The sequence below is a fragment of the Alosa sapidissima genome, chromosome 5 (genome assembly GCF_018492685.1).
Source record: "Alosa sapidissima isolate fAloSap1 chromosome 5, fAloSap1.pri, whole genome shotgun sequence".
NCBI classification, from domain to species: Eukaryota; Metazoa; Chordata; class Actinopteri; order Clupeiformes; family Clupeidae; genus Alosa; species Alosa sapidissima.
The window spans coordinates 34,549,958-34,569,943 of NC_055961.1; the positions used below are offsets into that span (position 1 = coordinate 34,549,958).

At 42.6% G+C, this 19,986-nt stretch overlaps 1 protein-coding gene across 1 annotated transcript in view; it reads right to left on the reverse strand.

The window, feature by feature from the left end:
* frem2a (FRAS1 related extracellular matrix 2a) overlaps nucleotides 1–8,364 on the reverse strand; it is a 45,985-nt gene extending 37,621 nt beyond the window's left edge. The window contains exons 1-2 of the mRNA XM_042091056.1: nucleotides 3,278–8,364; nucleotides 1,145–1,234 (exon numbers count right to left, since the gene is read on the reverse strand). Of these exons, the coding sequence (XP_041946990.1) occupies nucleotides 1,145–1,234; nucleotides 3,278–8,258 (5,071 nt within the window). The 5' untranslated portion in view covers nucleotides 8,259–8,364. The remainder of the gene's footprint in view (nucleotides 1–1,144; nucleotides 1,235–3,277) is intronic.
* Between the last annotated feature and the right edge of the window lie 11,622 nt (nucleotides 8,365–19,986).

Sequence of the window (19,986 nt, forward strand, 5' to 3'; positions counted from 1 at the left end):
GGGAAGAAGTCATAACTCTCCCAACAGCCCCTAAAATAACAGGCTGAGCTTGTACTTCTCTTAAATGTCAAAGGTTCCCCACCACATACCCCAAATCTTCAGCATTGCCTGTCTGCCCCTACTGATTTTCATCTCAGAAATCACAGAGAGGGAACAACAGCTACATGCAAAACCAGGACACGCACACACAGAAAAAAAAAACCCTAATAGACCCCTGAAACAGCAAACACAGCTTGTAAGATACAGCTGCTCCTCCTGTTAAAATAAGAAGTATTTTCCCAAGCAGCGAGCCCTGGGAGCCCTGAGAGCCCTCTAATACACCATATAATTACCAGTCTCGCCAGAGGCAGCCCTGTTCCCCTCGCTATAATTATTTACTGCCTTGCTCCTGGTGTTAAATATCAAATGTGGCTTTGTGCTGGGGGTCGTGCAATGTCTACGACCTCTTTTCGACTTTGTGTCCCACCAGCAAAGACAATTAAAGACTAATATGAGACTTCCTGGAGAGAGAGGGGTTCACTGTTACGATAGTTGCGGAATATCTCTTTGCGGAAATATGATGGATATATTACCTGGGTGGGTTTAGTGTAATGACTTTTGTATCAAAACTAACCAAGCAAAACAACTTTCTGTATATGTATGCAGACATATAGGAGGACATTATTATGTTCAACTGCCTGTCTGCTTTAGGACGCAAATACCAACAAAGTCCACAGCAGACACAATAAAACAGGTATAATAGAGATCTGCTTCCTTGTCTGCAGTCTAAAGTGCCTGTTCAGATACTACACAAGAAACAACGTCAACAAAAAGATTTTATAAGAGGCACTCGGAAGCAAACACTTGTGCACGCTGACTCTGTAAACTCCAACATTTGCACATCTGTGGTACATTGTGCTTTACAGTCACGTTCCCACCACTATAGACTGCAGACAGACACATCTCTGAAAGGAAGACGAAACACTGTAAACAAATGTGTTTGGTCTTCTGTCCCTAAGGTATTTTGTCTCAATGAGACCACAGCCACTAACTGAGACAGAAGCATCTTCCTTTCCCATTGCGAATTTAGATCATGCTGATAACTCAGACTATAAAACACTATTAAACATAACAGTGAAACAGGAGAGTCTCCAAAACATCTTACCATTGTCTTCAACAGAGAAGTGGAACAAGTCGCTTGTTGCATTGTCATTGTCCTTCAGCACATAACAAATATTCTGGTCATTAATGTCACCTGAAATCAGAGACAATGTATTTCTGTCATCAAGTTCAATCAAGTGTAAGTTCAATCAATAAACAGTGTTTCAGTGTGTTTCAATTTCACAAATATTTAGCCATTTAATGTTAAGTGCAGAATATTACTCATTAATACTTACATACATAAAAAACAATTAAAATACAGTATGTCTGCTGAAAATAAAACTCTCTCTTTTTCGCACTGCCTGTCTCTCACATAATAAATGTTAAAATCACGTCTTTGAAGTAAATAGGAGGCCAAGACTGAGCGCCAGGTGATCTGTTGGGGAAACTGTGTCAGCAACCCATCCAAATAACAGGTGACTAATCTATCTAATGACAGGCAGGGACAGAACGATGTTTTAGAGGCCAGCTTCCAGAAGGCGCAGCTTTTCTGCACATCTGCTTCTGCCTGTCTGAGCTCTGAAATTATTTACAAAAAAAAAAAACTGTCTCTGTCACTCTGGTGTTGATAGACCACCAGCTGGAAATATTTTGTCAAACGTTATCAGCGTTATCCCCTCGACCCCTAGCATACCTCCTTCACACTGTCTCTCCCCTTAATTATTCATTCGAGGAGGAACACTCAGCAAAATGTGTTATGTATGCAAAAACGCAAGCCATCTCCAGCCAATGTAACCTCAAGGAAAAAAAACACAAACAAAAAAAAATTCTGCTCTTTTTCTCCAAGTGTGCTCTCACATCGTCAAATATTTAGTGAGAGCTGTGTGTGGGGATGCTCGGAACGACAGCGGGGAATGGCTCGGTAAATAAAGAGGAATGATTGTCCCTCGCGCCTGGCTGCCTCGGCTGATGGTGCTGGCTTGCCAACGGGGGCCTCTCTGCCATGCCTGCCCTTTTCCTGTGGCTCTGACACTTCAGTGGCTGTCGCACTGAGTGGAGCTGACTCGCATTTCACACCCCTTACCCCCCACCCCCTAGCATGTGTGCAGTGTGGTGTGTGAGCATGTTCCAGCGTGTGTTCTTTCTGTTTGTGTGTGTGTGTGTGTGTGTGTGTGCGTGTGCGTGCGTGCGTGTGTGTGTGTGTGTGTGTGTGTGTGTGTGTGTGTGTGTGTGTGTGTGTGTGTGTGAGTGAGTGTGAGCCTTTGGAGTGTGTGTGTGTGTGTGTTGTGTGTGTGTGTGTACTGTATGTGTGTGTGTGTTTGTATGTATGTGTTGTGGGGGCGCAGGGGAGTGTATTCAATGTCTTGCAGTGTGTGAGTGTGTGAGTGTGTGTCCTAGCACATATACCCATGTGTACCCATGTCTACACTTTTCCCTTCGGCTCCTGAGATGTGTTAGACATTCTGTTTAAGATAAGCAAAACATTTCTAAATGTACTTCCACCTGTAAAATGGCATTTAGAATTTAATGATCTGTTTTGAATCTAGGGATATAATTCCCCCCTTCCTAATGTGTTGACCTAATACCAAACATCACATTTGCCAACATGGCAAATGTCCCATTAGTCATAACTAATTGCTCCTCTGAGGGAAGTTGGATTGCGGCTTCAAATATCACAATTGGTGTTTACCTAAATCATGTCTTACAATTCCCCTCTTTCCATCCCTGTTCTGTTATTTATGAGCTGAATACCCTCATGAAACAAATTAACATCTTACAAAATTCAATTCCAGAGGAACCAATTTTGGAATATCTGTGGGAAGGAATAATCCGCTAGTCAGTGTCAAGTCCTCTAACAAGAGAGTGTGTGATTAATTAATTATTAGTAGAGCAGCTGTGGGGTGTGTTTGTCCCTTTTTGGGGTTGAAGCTAACCACCAGTGACAGTCAGCAGTCCCTATCCTCAGCAGAGGTTAGGAAGCCTAAGATTAAAGACTTTCAGACAGAGTGGAGATTGCAGGCTTTAATAATTGAAATGGCGTCCAACCTTCTCGATGACGAAGCATTAAGCTGGAAAAGCAATTTCTCTAGGAAAAAAGCATTTGTTACACCCTCCCATGACAATAAAGCATCGATTTCATTTGGCAAAAAAAGCATCTTTAAAAAAACACATAAAATTTGAGGTAGTTTTGTATTACCTTGAGTGAAGGTGTCGATGGAGTCGTTCCCCTTGGCCAGGTTGATGAGGTGGCCGCGCTCGGGCTGGCCAGTCACACGGAACACCAGGGAGGGTGCAGGACTGTCTGTGTCCTCGGCCCTCAGGGCCTTGCTGGTGATCGGGAAGCCCAGGTGACCTATGGACAACATCTTCAAAGTTGTGGCACCTTTATTCAACACAATCTGAGGAACGCCGTTGTCCACTGACACAAGTGTGATCTTCATGGTCTGAGGCTTGCGCGTCTCAAACACTGTGTCTGGGAAGACGAAGAAGTCAGTGTGTGTGCCATCTGTGATGGTGAAGGAGAAGCTGTCCTCATTGGTTTCTGTGCCATCATGCTTGTAGCTGATCATGTTCTCATTCAGGTCCTGTTTGGTGAAGGACGTGACGGGCTTGCTGTTGTTGAAGAGCAGCTTGCCATGAACAGGGAATTGGGTGATGGTGAATTTCAGGAGACGTTCAGATGTGTCCTGATCCTCCACAGTCAGCTCAAACGGTGTGATAAGCTTGCTCTGGCCTTCTGCTGCCAACAAATCATGGACAGTCAGCACAGGCTTCTTGTTGTCCACGTCCACAATTGCCACGCGGAAGGTGCGGAACACAGGATTGTAACCGTCTGTGACTTCAAACTCGAAGCTGTCCATCTTGACCTCGTCGTCAGCGGTGTGGATGTAGTAGACCTTGCTTCCGGCCAGCTGAAGCTGAGTGAAGGAAGCGATGGGGATGCCCGGGGTGTCGGTGCACTCCAAGTGCCCCCTGACCGGAGCTCGGGTGATGGTGAAGACCAGGTTTTCATCCGGGCTGTTCAGGTCGCTGGTGCTGAGCAGGTCAGTGGTAAGCGTCACTCGGCCTCCCTCCTTCAAAGACACACCTTTGCTGACCACGTCGGGGAAGACCATGTCAATGTTGCTGACTGTGATGTAGAAGTATCTGTCGATCAGTGCGTTGGAGCCATCTGTCACATCAAACTTGAGGAGGTCACGGACACCCTCTTGACCATTGTGTTCGTACAAGATTACTCCCTGATCTATTTCTGCCTGCGTGAAGTTCATGCCAACTGTGATGTTCTGCAGACCTCCCTGTGGAGTCGTCCGCTGCAGGAGTCCCTGGCTTGGTCCATATCGCACAATGAATGTAAGCATGCTGTCTTCTGAATCCAGATCGGTGGCCTTCAATACCTTGTTACTGATTTCCTTGGTCTCTCCCACCTCCACCTCCAGGCCATCGTTTATGAGCATTCTGGGTGTCTCATCATCCAGAGCGACGATCACAACCTTGATGGTTTCCTCCACTCTATGTTTCCCGTCGGTGAGGATAACATCAAAGCTGTCCTCGGTGCTCTCTGAGTCATCATGCTCATAAATGATGCTTGATGCTTCCTTGATCTGCTCCAGCGTAAAGTTTGTGACAGGGACGGAGCCAGTGGCCAACTGATTTAGAATGGCACCGTGTTTAGGAGGTTTCGAGATGATGAAGGTTAAGTCTTCAACTGGAATATCAGCATCTGCTCCATTCAGGATTGGAGTGTCGATAACAATGTTCATGCCCTCCATCACTAAAAACTCTCTGGCGAAGATTTCTGGCTTCTCATCATTGGTTGGGATGATCAGAATGGGGAAGAAATGCCTCTCTGAGAAGTTGACGCCATCTGAACATCTGAACGTGAACCTGTCTTCCACTGGCTCAACTGTTTTGTGAATACTCTGCACGTAATAGATGTTTCCATCCATAACGTCTTTCATAGAGAAGGCACTAATAGCTGTGCCTGATCTAGACTTCTCTGAACCCGGGGCAGGGGCTATGTTCTCAATGTAACCTGAAGTAGGCTGGACAACGATTGTACACATGATGTCCTCAACAGGGGTGTCTGGATCTTCAGCTCGTATGTTGTCACTAATGGAGGATTTCCCACCCTCTAAAACACTGAAGTCAGGATCGATATGAATCTCGGGGGCCTGGTTATCAACAGGGAGGATAGTGACAATGACACGCACTCCATTCACTTTGTTACCGCCCACTGTCCATTCATCAGACATATCTGAGAGGGTCAGGTTGAACGCATCCTGTTTTGTGCTGAGGCCAATCTCTCCCGTTGTATGAGCGTATACTACCAGCCCGTTAATGATGTCAGCCTGGGTGAATTTGCTTGCGGGAGCCCCGTTTACCAGGATCTCCCCCTGAACTGGGGCATCCTCAACGATAAAGGTCAACATGAGGTCATCAGTGTCATCATCTTCACCCTGGATAACACTGGATGTGATCTCTGTAGCGCCATTCTCCAAGACTTCCATGGTGGATCCAATTGTCCCAGCTTGCATGTTGATTTTGGGTGCCTCATCATCGATGAGCTTCACTGCAATTTTCACATTAACTGGGACCAGATGGAAACCATCCGTGACCTCCAACTGCAGCGAATCACTATTGATCTCATCGCCATTGTGTACATATAAGAGTGAGCCCTCCGCAATGTCCATCACTTTGAAAGTATTGCCTTTGCTGACATCGCTACCTTTGAGCTGGAGTTTGCCATGCTGAGGAAGAACATTGACAGTGAAAGTCAGGTCTGCATTGTCTGTGTCAAGGTCACTGGCATCAAGCTCAGCAGTTTTAATTATTTGGGTTCCATGTTCAAACACAGTGAAGCCAGTGTTTACAACTTGCGGGGGTTTGTTGTTCACTGGTTGCACATGTATGGTAAAGACTCCCTCCACACTGTTTCCAGCCGTGTCTTCGACTGTGTAACGGAATTGGACCACATGTGAAATGATACCAAGTTCTATGTCTGGGGGGCTATATGAAATTTTGTGATGGTTGACTTGTGCCTGTGTGAAGTCCTGCACCTCTGTGTCTGGGCTGTCAGTTAAAACGATAGACCCAAATACGATTGGGTTGTTCTCATCTGTGTCTGTCGGTGGCTGGATGACTGTGTATTTCAGGTCGCGGTCTTCAGAGTCAAGGTCTGTGTAACGAAGGACATTCTTGCTGAAGTGAGTGAGCTGGTACTCGTGCACGGTCATCTGAAGACTGGTTCCTGGGAACAGCACGGGTGGGATGTCATCGATGGGCAGGATTCTGATGACAAAAGCATTTTCTCCAGACTGATTGGGCGGGTCATTGTCATCCTCAACTGTGAACACAAACTGGTCAGTGACCGTCTCGGTGCTGTGGGGACCTGTGTGACGATAGAAAAGCTTTCCGTCTGTGATATCTTTCTGCTGCCACTCAGACACCACCTTTTCATAGACCTCATCCTGTGAGTTAAACTTCCATGAAGAGGGGTCTTCTGGGGCCTCAGACTGCCTCAGCAGCACCTCCCCAATAGTAGAGAATAGAGGCTGAATAGTAAACTTAATGGTTGAGTCTTCAGAGTCAACATCTGCTGCACTTAGCATTAGAGGGGAGATTGGCATCATTTGGTGCTTAAACAACACTAGTCCTGTATTGGCATTGACTATGGGAGCCTCATCATCCATAGGGACAATAGTGATTGGGAACAGAAACTCAACTTCATTTTTGCCGTCGGTCATTCTGAAAATGATGTTATCGCTGTAGGTGTCACTCCCATCATGTTGATAGACTACCACACCTGCATCTAGCTCTTCAGGGGTGAAATGTTTTCTACGGGAACCAAGGACAGTGAGCTCACCATGTCGGAGACCATCAATGACACTTAATTTAACACTGTCCAAATTGTCCTCGTCACTGATTTCTAAATTGTGCGACGTGACTAGTGATCTGGATTGACCCTCATACAATAGCTGGCCAGTGTTTTTGGTCACGACTGGGGCAAGGCTGTTCATGGGCTTCACCACAATCATGAAAGCAAAGGGGTCAGAAATGCCACCATCAGTGTCCAACACCTCAAATTCAATCTGGAAAATCCTCTCTGTGTCTGAGTCAAGAGAAGGTGGCTTGTAAGCTATTTTTAAATCAAAAAGGTCCCTCTGATAGAAAGCAGTAATTGGCAAATTCCTGTCATCTGTGCTCACAATATAACCTTCCTCAATAGAAAGAGGGGAGGTAATGTTGAAAATAAGTTCTTCAGGACTTGATTCGATATCGTCTGCTGAGAGCATGTCTGGAGTTAAAGCCGTCATAACAAACTGATCAACTTCCATCATCATCATTGACACAAAGCTGGGCTTCGGCGGTATGTTTTCTTTTCCCGGTTGTATGCGAACCATAACATGGAAAAATTCCTGTTTTAACAGATTTCCCTCGTTATTATAGAGTTCAACTACCATGGGGATATAGTCTCTGTTGGGCGACGTGTTACTAAACGTGTGCTGATAATGAATGTCTGATTTGAGGAATTCATCGCAATCCATCATTTTTCCCAGTTTATCTCCATCGTCCACAAGTTTGCCATATCTGGGTAATGCGCTGTTGCTGGCTAAAGAGGTGACCTCGCATTGCTCGGATTCTCTGTCATAGGTAAAGCCCAAAATTTTGCTGTCAATGGGACTACTGTTAGCATTAAAACTGTCGACGTTGAGTGGCATGTTTTTGGTGATTACTTCCAACTGTGTGAAAACTACCTCCACCTCCATCATGAACGGTATGATGATCGTGTCGCTCTGCGTGTCATACCTGAGTTGCAGTCTCACCCTGTCTCTCACGGGACTCCTCGAGCCGTAATGAAAGTACCTGACATCATTGGGACCAAATTCACAAGGAAACTTCTTTGGAGAGAGATGTCCGGGTCTTTGGGAGAGGGGATCATTGTCCAGGACTGTTATGCTGCACTTGTCCCCCGGCTGAACGTCAACCACCAGATCATTGATGGGATCAACGTAGACGGATCTCCCAAAAGGCACGCGAATTCCGTTGTTGGCCACAAGAATAGCATCCTCCGACAGTTCAGATCTTAAAGCATACGATAATCCGAAGCTGTCTTGTCCCTCAACAGACAAGCTACAAGTGAGAGAAACTATAACGACGAAAAGTCTATAAAATGCCATTATAAATGTGTCTATCTCCAGCCCGCAACGTGGGAGAAGGCTTTTAAAACTCCACCGATTTTAAAATCCGAGAGACAGGGAGAAGCAAAGGATGAAGTTGGTGAGTCCCATACGTGCGTCAGGATGCTGAAACGGCATTCACTCGATGTGCCTGCGCGCACTGAGTTTTAACTTCGAGCACTTGAGAACCTGTAGTAAAAAGAACACGCCCACCGCACACCACTGGACAAAATTACAATGGAATGCACTCTTCTAATTTTGAATCCAGGTGGGCGATGGCATTTATTACTGATGGGAAGGGACAGAAGCATTTTTCTTGTAAAATTATAATTTTACTTTACACATGTCCGCCAAATTGTGAAGATTATAGCTTTCAGTGTATGCTTCACTCCCATTTGTTCCCCCAAAAAAGTGTATTCCAAAACTATTTGATAGAAAAATCGTAGAAAATTAATTGATCTTCTAGGTTACAGAAACACTTGGAGAAAGAAAGCTGGTTTAGGTTTCGATATATGACACTCCTGGGTACGAGGAGCTACGAAAAGGTCGTTTGGCTCCCTCTTGTGCCACATTAAGAAAGATGTAGCATGTGAATAAAATCTAAATTATTGGAAAAATTCCCATTTAATTGGCTGTGCACACTTGTCAGAATTGGATGGAGTTGAGTTTATATGAACAGAACCCAAGTAGCACAAGTAGAATATAGTAGCCTAGAGTATTGTTTGTTGGGTGTTTGCAACTGTCTCTTTTTAAATAATAAGACATGAAACACTTTTGTTCAACATACAAGTATAAGATGGAGACCTAAAGTATAAGAAGATAAGGTTATGGTGGGGGTTTTGTTTGATCTTCCTACTCTGTTATTTCAGGAGCCCAGCTGTCTGCTCTTTCACCAGTCCAGGGTCTGTGGTTGACAGTCACAGGACCAGTCACATTTCCATCATCCCCGATCCCCACTGCAACATGCATGCACACATGCATGCGTCCTCTTGTGAAGGACAAGAGAATGTAAAAGAGGGGAAAGAGAGGAGAGGGGGGGACAACAAAGAGGTGCACCGAATTCTCTCCCTCAATACAGAGCGAATGGAATGGACTGTTCCTTTTCACCTGGCCAGCTGGACATACCTCCATTTCCCTCGCTACCTCAGATCTTCTGCTCAGGCCATGAAAGCTGCAGGTGCTACCTGATGTCTACATTCTGACACGATTTAAAAAAGATTACTAGGAAAACTAGACAGAACTACTGTAGCTGTAAGCTTGTAAAGCATTTTTAAAGCACATTCATGATCGATGACAATTACATATCATGAAAAATAGAATACTTTTTGGGTTACTAAACACATCATTGGTCTAATCATAAATAATTGTTTGTACATGTCTGCAAACAATGCACTGAATCATAATGCAGGATAGTGTAGTACCATAGCAAATACATAGTCTAAAACTTTTATCAGTATCAGTTGGATAGTAATGCATACATTATTTACTTGTGGGTCAACAACCCAAACATTATTATTTACTTAGCTGAATGTAACACTAAACAGTGAAGTGAAAGGATCTCCATGCATAAACGAGGACGACAAAGAACACGCTTCTTCTCATCATAAAATAGCCGTAGATTTATTCAGTACTGTCATTTAATCTCTTCTCATTTAAACTCGATCACCTTCTGGTAAATCCATTGTTCGAAATGGCACTGACTGACCAATCTAGTCCTACAGATAGTGTAACTGGGAGGGGTTGCAGGGACAGATGCGCCACTCAAAATAAGTACCATCTTCCAGGGCTAAGGGTGTGTGATGTGGTGCTTCAGAGACCAAATTCAAAGACTTGCCATGTTTAAACATTTAAAAACAGAAACAATACAAAGACTCACTCAGATTTATCAGAGGACTGGCTTTATCAGAGATGCACTAGTGATCAGGGGAAGAGGACGCACAAAGACGCAAAAATGCCCCCATGGTGCAGTTCTGGTGATCTTGAATGTGGTGTGATAAATGGTATGAAGAATGTAATAAAGAATGTCTTACTGAGAGTCTGTTAGATGGAATTAAACTGGTAAGATCTTCATGTTACCATAAGTCTATGGATGATACCACAAACTGTAGCTATAAATGTAAAAACCTCACCCTGGCCCATAGGACACTTCCGGGACCTGCACCTTGCTCTCTTAATGCCATGACCAGGGGCGAAGTGGGGCACTAAAATCCACCGGGAAAATTCTGACGGCACCTGTATCATCATCAGCTTCCCATGTCCTTGGCAGCCCAGTTTCAGCAAAAGTACTAGAATTAACACACATCTCATTCTCTGTAATTATCAAGACAAAAGCATGGCCAGGCACTTTTTTTGTCAAGCAGAGCAGAGAAACTCCCTCTTTTAAGAGCAGTGTGCAACTGTGGCTGTGCTTCGCCAGCTGAATCACTCTGTATGTGACAGATACCAATTCCCACAGTGTTTTATTACCATCATTTCAGAGGGCCACTATTAGTAGATGGGGGTTTGGGAACGAAAGGCAAAATGCCACGCCACTGAAGCCACAGGTAACACTGACTGCTGACAAAAAGAAAGGATGGAGGGGCATGCTTACTTTATAATGAGCATCCCATCTGTGCGTAATGCCACATCTAAAAGCAGTAAGGAATGTACAAATACATAAAACTATTCAATTCAATTCAATTTATTGTGCTTATGGAGCGCCAAAACATTACACATGTATCATGGCGCTTTACAGAATGTAGGCAATCAGAGAAAAAAGGAAAGAAAGGAAGAAAAGAAAAGAAAGAGAGAGGCCCATGGGTAACAGGGGTGAGGAAAAACTCCCTAGAATTGGAGATACATATAGGAAGAAACCTCGAGCAGATCCACGACTCAAGGGCCTGACCCATTTGCCTAGGGTCAATACAGGACAGTAAGGTCTGTATACATGACAAATGCATATGATACTCAGGTGTAGAGAATAAGACATGGTGTTAAAAGCACTTGAGCTGAAAGTTACAAGAGGTGGGGTGATTACGTATCCGGTTTGATAATTCATTAATCCTGATTTAGTGACAGAAAGTTCAAATAGTCCAGCGTTGGAATTGTCCAGGGGAAGGGAGTTGTCAAGGGGCATGTGGTGGGTCGGCAGACGGGCCAGGAATCCGGGCAGAGTTGTCATAGGCAGGTGATGGGTCGCTAGGCTGTACGGGCCAGGAATCCAGATAGGGGGACAGTAATAGGGCAGTCGTGGATGGGACTTCAGGTGAGATGGGTGAGAGGAGGGCCAACACATGGATGGTTGATGACTGGTGATGATATACCTCACAAGTGAGGTACAGTAAGGGGGAAGAAAGACAGATGTAGAGTGGGTTAGTATTACTGAAAATCAAAATGGTTAATGTCAATAAGTAATCAGTGGTACTATATATTGTTACAGTATACCATAGTGAGAATAGGCAAGAGAGAAGGGGAGGGGGGGCGGGGGTTGTACGGCGTGACACATGAAAAGTCCATGACAGCACTATGCTATAGCAGCATAACTAAGGCATGGTGAGGGGTAGCCGACACCAGCGCAGGTATGGTCAGTGACCACCATCGCACGCGCGACTGGGGTGCCAGTCACACAAGGACTCAGCAGGGTGGTCCATTCCAAAAATCCCTGAGGTGGGTGAAGTTCCACACCGCACCATACCTAACTATGGGAGGCAGTAAAAAGGTATGTTTTAAGTCTAGACTTAAAATAGGGAGGGTGTCTGCTAGTCGAATTGAGGAAGGGAGATTATTCCAGAGGAGGGGTGCGCGATAGCTGAAAGCTCTGCCTCCTACTGTTGTTTTTGAGATTCTTGGAATTACAAGAAGGCCAGTATTCTGTGATCGTAGCGGTCTGGGTGGGTTATATGGGACTAGGAGATCTTTAATATATTCTGGTGCCTGGCCATTAATGGCTTTGTATGTTAGAAGTAATATTTTGAAGTCAATGCGACTTTTAACAGGCAGCCAGTGTAGAGATGCCAGGATAGGGGAAATATGTTCATATTTTTTAGTTCTAGTGAGTGTGCGAGCAGCTGCATTTTGTATAAGCTGTAGGCTCTTTAGACAGGTGTTATTGCAGCCAGCGTATAGAGCATTGCAATAATCAATCCTTGAGGTTACAAAAGCATGGATTAATTTCTCAGCGTCTGGTAAGGATAAAGACTTCCTTATCTTTGAAATGTTTCTTAAATGATAGAATGAAGTTTTGGTAATCTGTTTTATGTGATTACTTAGTGATAGGTCTTGGTCAATTGTAACTCCTAGATTTTTAACACTTGTGGATGAGGACAGTAGAAGATCAGTAAATGTAGCCTGTGATGAGGATAGAATATCCCTCATCTTTTTAGGACCTAAAACCATGACTTCTGTTTTATCGGAGTTCAAAAGCAGGAAATTATTTGTCATCCATGTCTTTATGTCTCTTATACATGTGTCAAGTTTGGCTAACGGAGTTAATTCGTCAGGTTTTATGGAAAGTAAGTATAAGTATATATACTTTTTTGATCCCGTGAGGGAAATTTGGTCTCTGCATTTAACCCAATCGGTGAATTAGTGAAACACAAACAGCACACAGTGAACACACAGGGAGGTGAAGCACACACTAATCCCGGCGCAGTGAGCTGCCTGCTTCAACGGCGGCGCTCGGGGAGCAGTGAGGGGTTAGGTGCCTTGCTGAAGGGCACTTCAGCCGCAGCCCACTGGTCGGGGCTCGAACCGGCAACCCTCCGGTTACAAGTCCAGAGTGCTAACCAGTGGGCCACGGCTGCCCCAGGAAAGGTATAGTTGTGTATCGTCTGCATAAGAATGAAATTTAATGCCATGTTTCCTCATTTCTGAGCCTAGTGGAAGCATATAGAGAGAAAATAACAGGGGCCCTAGTACTGAGGCACCCCATATTTTACCATAGTCTGGGTAGACGGTTTATTGTGAACCTGTACAAACAATCATGAGAACCCATCACAATCATGATGGGTTCTCTGCCAACAATTACCGACAAATTCTTTGGTCATTCCTCTTCGTTGCTATGGCCGTTTGATCCATAGCAACACCTCTGGAATAGGACTCAGTAAAACAAATTCCAGGAAACATTTTGAGTATAACATCATTTGATGTGGAAATCTGAATGTTTTAACTTTTCCACCTCTGTCTCCATCAACATAAAATATGACTGTAAACATAAACAAAGCAACAACCAGGGAAAGCAGAGGTCAAAAGGACGAGCCAGGCAACAGACACCGAACATACATGTTTGACGAGGGGAATTGGTTGGATGTCCACATTCTTGACCCTGAACTGTTTAGTCCTTCTTAAATGCAAATAACTCATGTAAGGCATAACTTGCCAGGTGCTACGATGTGGATAATCTCTCATGTGTGACATTCAGTCATCTGTTCAGTACAGGTAGCCTGCCATTCTTAATATTTTAAAATGTTTTATAAAACCTATATGCTACACTTGAACAAAGCTACTCTCATTTATTGTGATTTGGGTGTACAAGATGAAGAAAAGTTTGTTCAGAAATAAAACAGCATCCACATATGCAGGAATGAGGAAGTGGATTATTTCACTGCTGTCACAATTACCCTACGACTCTCCTGTTTAGCAGACTGAGTGTCTGTATAAAGGACTTGACACACCAACATATAAAACTGAATAAGTGTTCAACAGGTTAAAGTGACTCTGCTTGTGTGAGTGATTCCTGTGATTAATATAATGTTATGGCCATTAGTCAGGGCATGTAACTAACATTCACACTGAAGTGAAGTATGACAAATGAACTTTTAAATTATAAACAAAATATAAAACAGACCATAACCAAAATCCTTAATTTAGAATTTCTGACCGGAACGCAGATGCTTACTTTCCCACATGCTCCACATCAGTGTGAGAACATGCCATTGACCATGGGGCAACAAATGAGTTAATGACAGCAGGCCTGAGAGGCTCGACTGCAAACACACTATAATCAGCACAGGACCCAAGCAGCTGGTCAAGGCCCCGTCCAGATGAGTCAAACCATAGTTTACATGACCTCTGGACCTAACAAGACCTTGTCATTAACAGAGATTTTTAAGAGATTGTTACAACCACTTCATTTGATTTTGAAGGAGTTGTGTACATAATGTGGATGCCTATCTACAAGTAAATTAGTTGGCATTTAACAATGCCTATATGAGAAACACTGCAACAGACAGGTTTTGTGTCAGTGGTGATGTCAGTACTAAAAAAACTGTCACTGAAACCAGGATGTGATTGCAAATGTCTTTTTAATGAAGCCAAATCTGAATTTAACTCTCTGGACAATATATTCCCTTCGGCCAACACCTTTCCACCGTTTTCAAATGCCCCCATGGACCCAATTAGTGGCTTGTTGGCATATAGCTTGTTGCTGTACATTTCCGAAGTGCCAGTGGAATCTCTGGGCTCAAATTATCAATGCTCAGAGGAGTAAACTCAAATCCACTTTCTGTTTGTGAAGACAAAACTTTTATCCATGTGCCTAAAGCCTAGGACTGGTGACATTTTAATAATTGTGGCTTTTACAATTCTACAGCAGGGCAAATCTCTGGGAAATACATTTTTAAACAATTTTTTGACATAAAAGCTAATACTTTTTTATAAATGCATAATATAAAGTTTGTCTCATCATTTCAAACACCATTGTTCTTTCTGTGTTTGCCCATTTAGCAATTGGTGACAATCTAAACAAACACACACTTTTGATAGTGATTACTTTAATCACACGCTGTGTAATTATAATGGAGGAGTGACAGGGGAAATACACAAAGCTAATGAGCTCCTCGTCTACGCTCATCTGGAGACTGTTTATCACCTGCAGCTTGTTATTCACCAACTGAAAAAGAATGGTTGGGTGTAATTACTCCATTCTTGATTAAATGCATTGGCTATCTCCAGTGGCTAAAACCCAATGTTGTGTTACAACAAACCCTGACAAGTTGTCTGTGAGATTCCTTACGGCACACCTAGGCAGTTGCATGGACATGGAAAGCATCAGACTCTGTGGACATTTTCTTTGGGTTCACTCCATGGTCAGTGTCTTCCTAATTTCAGACCAGACTCTTGACTTTCAAAATGACCATCCAACAACTCTTCCTGAGTGGAAAACACCTTAAAATGATGGATTTTGTTTTCTGGGCCTATGTGTACAGAATCTGATGTGGTAGGCTTGTCCTCCTGAAGATGAAACGGTCAAAAGGTGCCAAGCATTAACCATGGACCCATAACAACGTATTCAATTCAAAGCCACTGTACGGAGTTTTGATTTCAAAAGGCATGCAAAAAATGTTCCAACCTCCACTAACAGCTCAGGTAGCACTGATAAAGTCTAGATAAGATAGGCTACTAACTGGTGTGCTTTAGTCATTTAGCTGGCAGTGCCGTGCTGTGAAGGTTTTCATTATGTTCCCCAGGTGTCTCGCCCCTGGACTACAGAACTCAGAGGCTTATCTTGCTTGTCTCTATTACCTTAACTGTCAGGTAAAATCTGCTCTAACTGTACTACTCATTCACTCCCAAAACTGCACATAATGCACATTCTTCTTGTCTCGCTCCTCCAATTCTCTCGTCTTCCATGATTTTAGTCAATATTTGAATATCTACTCTTTACGTCAGACCAAACCAGAAGGTATCATGTGACAGGTTGGATCGAACCATCCTGTTATAGGGGGGACTCTAGGTTTTTAGTAGCCTGGCCTCTGCCCGCCTACCTACGTACTACGTACCGCTCGATGTCTTTTCCCTACAGTACTCCGTCTGGAATAGGTTGATTCACCTTCGTTTACGGAGGTTGGGCAGCCGAACCAACCAGCGAACAGAGGGGTCCCTGAGGATTACTTTACACAGGCATGGTGTGGCAAAACCTCTCACCCAATCAGCAAAACATTGTAGTTCTCTTGCAAAAGCTAACACACCTTGCTTAACTCTTCACACCTTCGTAAAAATGGTGTTTTCGTATCTAACAGTAAACACAAGCCATCACAATAGTAAGCACACAATGTGCCAACAACACACTGATGGTATGAATAAAAAACACATCTGGCTTTTGCTTTCTCTGTGCACAAGGTAGACTATGTCAGTTTGAGGTCATACTTTTGTCATAGTTCTGTAAACATACAGGGATCCCAACTTCAAGTATTAGTGTTTATTTACACACATCAAAACAAACACAAGTGTGTTTTTCCAAGTCAAAACACAAAATAGCATTTCACTGAGACAAAACAAATCAGTCTACATCGGGTCGTCTCTCTCAAAATTCTGTCTACATCACATGCAATGTCCTAGTCCAAGGCACCGGGAAAAATATATTCTGGAATGACGTATCCAGGCCTGACATGACAATATCCCCACATGTAGACTGTTTTTTTGTCTGTTTTTTTCTCTTCTCACTCTTCCTGCTCACTCCATCGTACCCATTGTACATTACCTGTGGCTTATTTATAGTGCTTAGGCTGATTGCAAAGTGAACTAATTATCTAAAACAGTTTTCACATGAGAAAGTGTGCCAGAGAGTTGGCAAAATAGTGTAAATAATAGCCATTGTGCCTACAGTTGTGCAAAGTGTGTGTTACAAAATTGCAAACTGAGTGCAAAGCAGTGTTTGTGCTTTTAGTTTTGCGAACTCAGTGAGTGGTTTTGCCATTTGTGTGTAGAGTTTTGCAAAAAAAGCCATAGTTACAAAAAATGTGTTTAAGCATTCAGAAAAAACTGTAAAAAAAGGCAGCATCGAACTCATATGCATATTAATTCAACACTTGTGATGTGTTTGCATCCTGTACATTAGACATCATAAGATATTAACCCATATTAATAAGCATTGGTTAATGCATCATTAATCTACCTTAGCATATAACAACCTATTTCAATTTCATAGACCCCCTGGAAAGTGGTCTAATTTGCTATTTCATAAGCTGATAAAACATATAAAAGATAAAGATAAAACTGATAAAACTTGCTAGGCAGTAATTCTCCACTGCATTCAGATGTGGTCAATTCATGTCTAACGTTTGGCACATCACAATGCTGCATCACAAGTTGTTACTGTAAGAAATTAGGAAATACATCACGCAGTACTCCAACTTCATTATTGTACTGGTCCAATCTGCAAATCCATTAGGATGATCCATAGGCCTCAGGATGCAGTTAAGGATGTGTGCTGTTTCATTCAAAATCAGGAGGTGCAATGGTGTTATCAGAATGTACTGTTTGCATGTCCAGTAGTTGGCAAGTCATTGAATAAACTGTAACTGATTTAGGGTGTGTTCTGGAGATTGTGGATGATTGCTTTTCTATTTCAAGCAGGTAGTGGGCTATATAAAAAAAGCAGAATGTCATACATCAATATGTATATGTCCAGAGGGTGGCAGCATTGTAACATTTCTATCAGAGCAATTGGCAGTAAAGATAAAAATCTGTTCAGGTATACTGAGAGAAAATTTGCATAACCATACAAGGAATCAGAGAATGACAGAAAAACACAAAACAGAAAGAATCACATAAAATAAGCTGGTTGGATTTATTCTGTCAGACTCTAATGTTATGCTGGAGCATGAGAATAACTGGAGAACTGGGCAAATGGGTATTGTATTCAACACCTAAAATCTTTAAGATTTTGATCATTTTTGTTTCTGTATAAAGGAAACTTTCAAAAAAGATCATAGCTTCAGTTTAAAGACTTGGTGTCTTTGCATAAGCTAACAAGCACTGTTAACATTGCCTACACATTTAAAACTATGAACAGTGTGCCTTCCACGGCACACCTAACCCACCTCCTTATACACCATTTGAAAGCTTTGACTTTTGGGAATCCATATATGACAACCTTTTTCATGTACAATCTGTATAGTGCTTTACATTATCAGATTAATCTCACTATGTCTTAATTAAATTTGATCAAAAATGCCCCCCTCCCCCTATTCTGCTTTTGGTGCTTCCCTACTTTCTAGCTGTAGTGCAGCTGCAATGCAAAGCAATGCAATAACAGGAAAATAGAAATTGAATATTCATGTTGTTTTATCCCAATATTAGTTGTGCAGATGTATAGTCCATCTTATACACATTTTGTAATTATTCCATATTTTGTGTAGTCATTCTATATCACAACCCCTGATATATAGTCTACAAGAAGCCTCAAAGTGTTGCCTTTCATTTGAGACCAGGATCATGCTTCTACACAAAGAGGTTGCCACACTGTAAGGCTTTTATTGCCAGTATACATTTTGGGAACCCAAAAGTCCTTTGGGGAGTTTCGATAGGGCACTTTACAAAACGCATGAGCATACCTTGGCAAATAATGGTCTAAAGTACTAATTTTTCATTTTATATTGATCTACTTTTGCGCACAGGTTTACAAGACCTGGTGATAGGGCTCAGTTGTGTTTCTAAGGCATCTCAAGTTACCTAGAGGGCTGAAATGTGGTCAGTTCAGAGATGCTTGTTATCTGGCAGAAAAAAATAAATTCTAGCCTCTGTAACTCTGTGCCAATACTTCCCACAGCTATTCTGATTGTTCCCGACGAAAGTTCATGTGGGATGTGTTACACCAGTGGTGGTAGCAGTCACAGGGGAGAACCTTGGTCCAAGTGAAAAACTAGCAAACACACTAAAAGTCTTAGTCCTATACCTTTTATGAGGCAAATTAGTTTTTCTGATGTTTCTAGATATTTGAATGCTGGAAATAGAGGAAGAATATGATATTATTATTATATACTTTTTTTTAATGTTTTTATGTTATAATAATTTGACAAAAATGAATAAATGGTCTGAAGAAAGATTTTTATGTGTGAACAGATCTGAACAGATCTCTCTAGGAGTCCCTATACATTGATTGGTTTGACTTACAGCTGTTCCTGGGTGCTATGACTTGGTGTGGGAAAACAATTATCTCTCTCTCTCTCTCTCTCTTTGTTCCTCTCTCATACCCATCCTCTTTCCCTGCAGTGACATCAGCCAATTAAGACAACCCCAGTCAGTCCCCAGCAAAAGTCATTCCTGAATCCAGGTCTGTGAGACATGGTGACCATCTACCTTGAATGAAAACATTAAATAAATTGTACCACACACACACACACACACACACACACACACACACACACAAACACACACACACGCAAACACACACACACACACCAACCCAGTCTCACAGCAGTTTGTGATGGCATCATGTAAATTAATCTATTAGATCGTGATACCATTATTTTTTCTGAATGCTTAAACACAACTGTGATTCTTATAGCACAATTTCTAAAACTATTACAGTTTTTTCTGAATGCTTAAACACATTTTTTGTAACTATGGCTTTTTTTGCAAAACTCTACACACAAATGGCAAAACCACTCACTGAGTTCGCAAAACTAAAAGCACAAACACTGCTTTGCACTGAGTTTGCAATTTTGTAACACACACTTTGCACAACTGTAGGCACAATGGCTATTATTTACACTATTTTGCCAACTCTCTGGCACACTTCTCATGTGAAAACTGTTTTAGATAATCAGTTCACTTTGCAATCAGCCTAGGCACTATAAATAAGCCACAGGTAATGTACAATGGGTACAATGGAGGGAGCAGGAAGAGTGAGAAGAGAAAGAAATAGCCCTTTTACAGACAAAAAAACAAAAAACAGTCTACATGTGGGGATATTGTCATGTCAGGCCTGGATACGTCATTCCAGAATATATTTTTCCCGGTGCCTTAT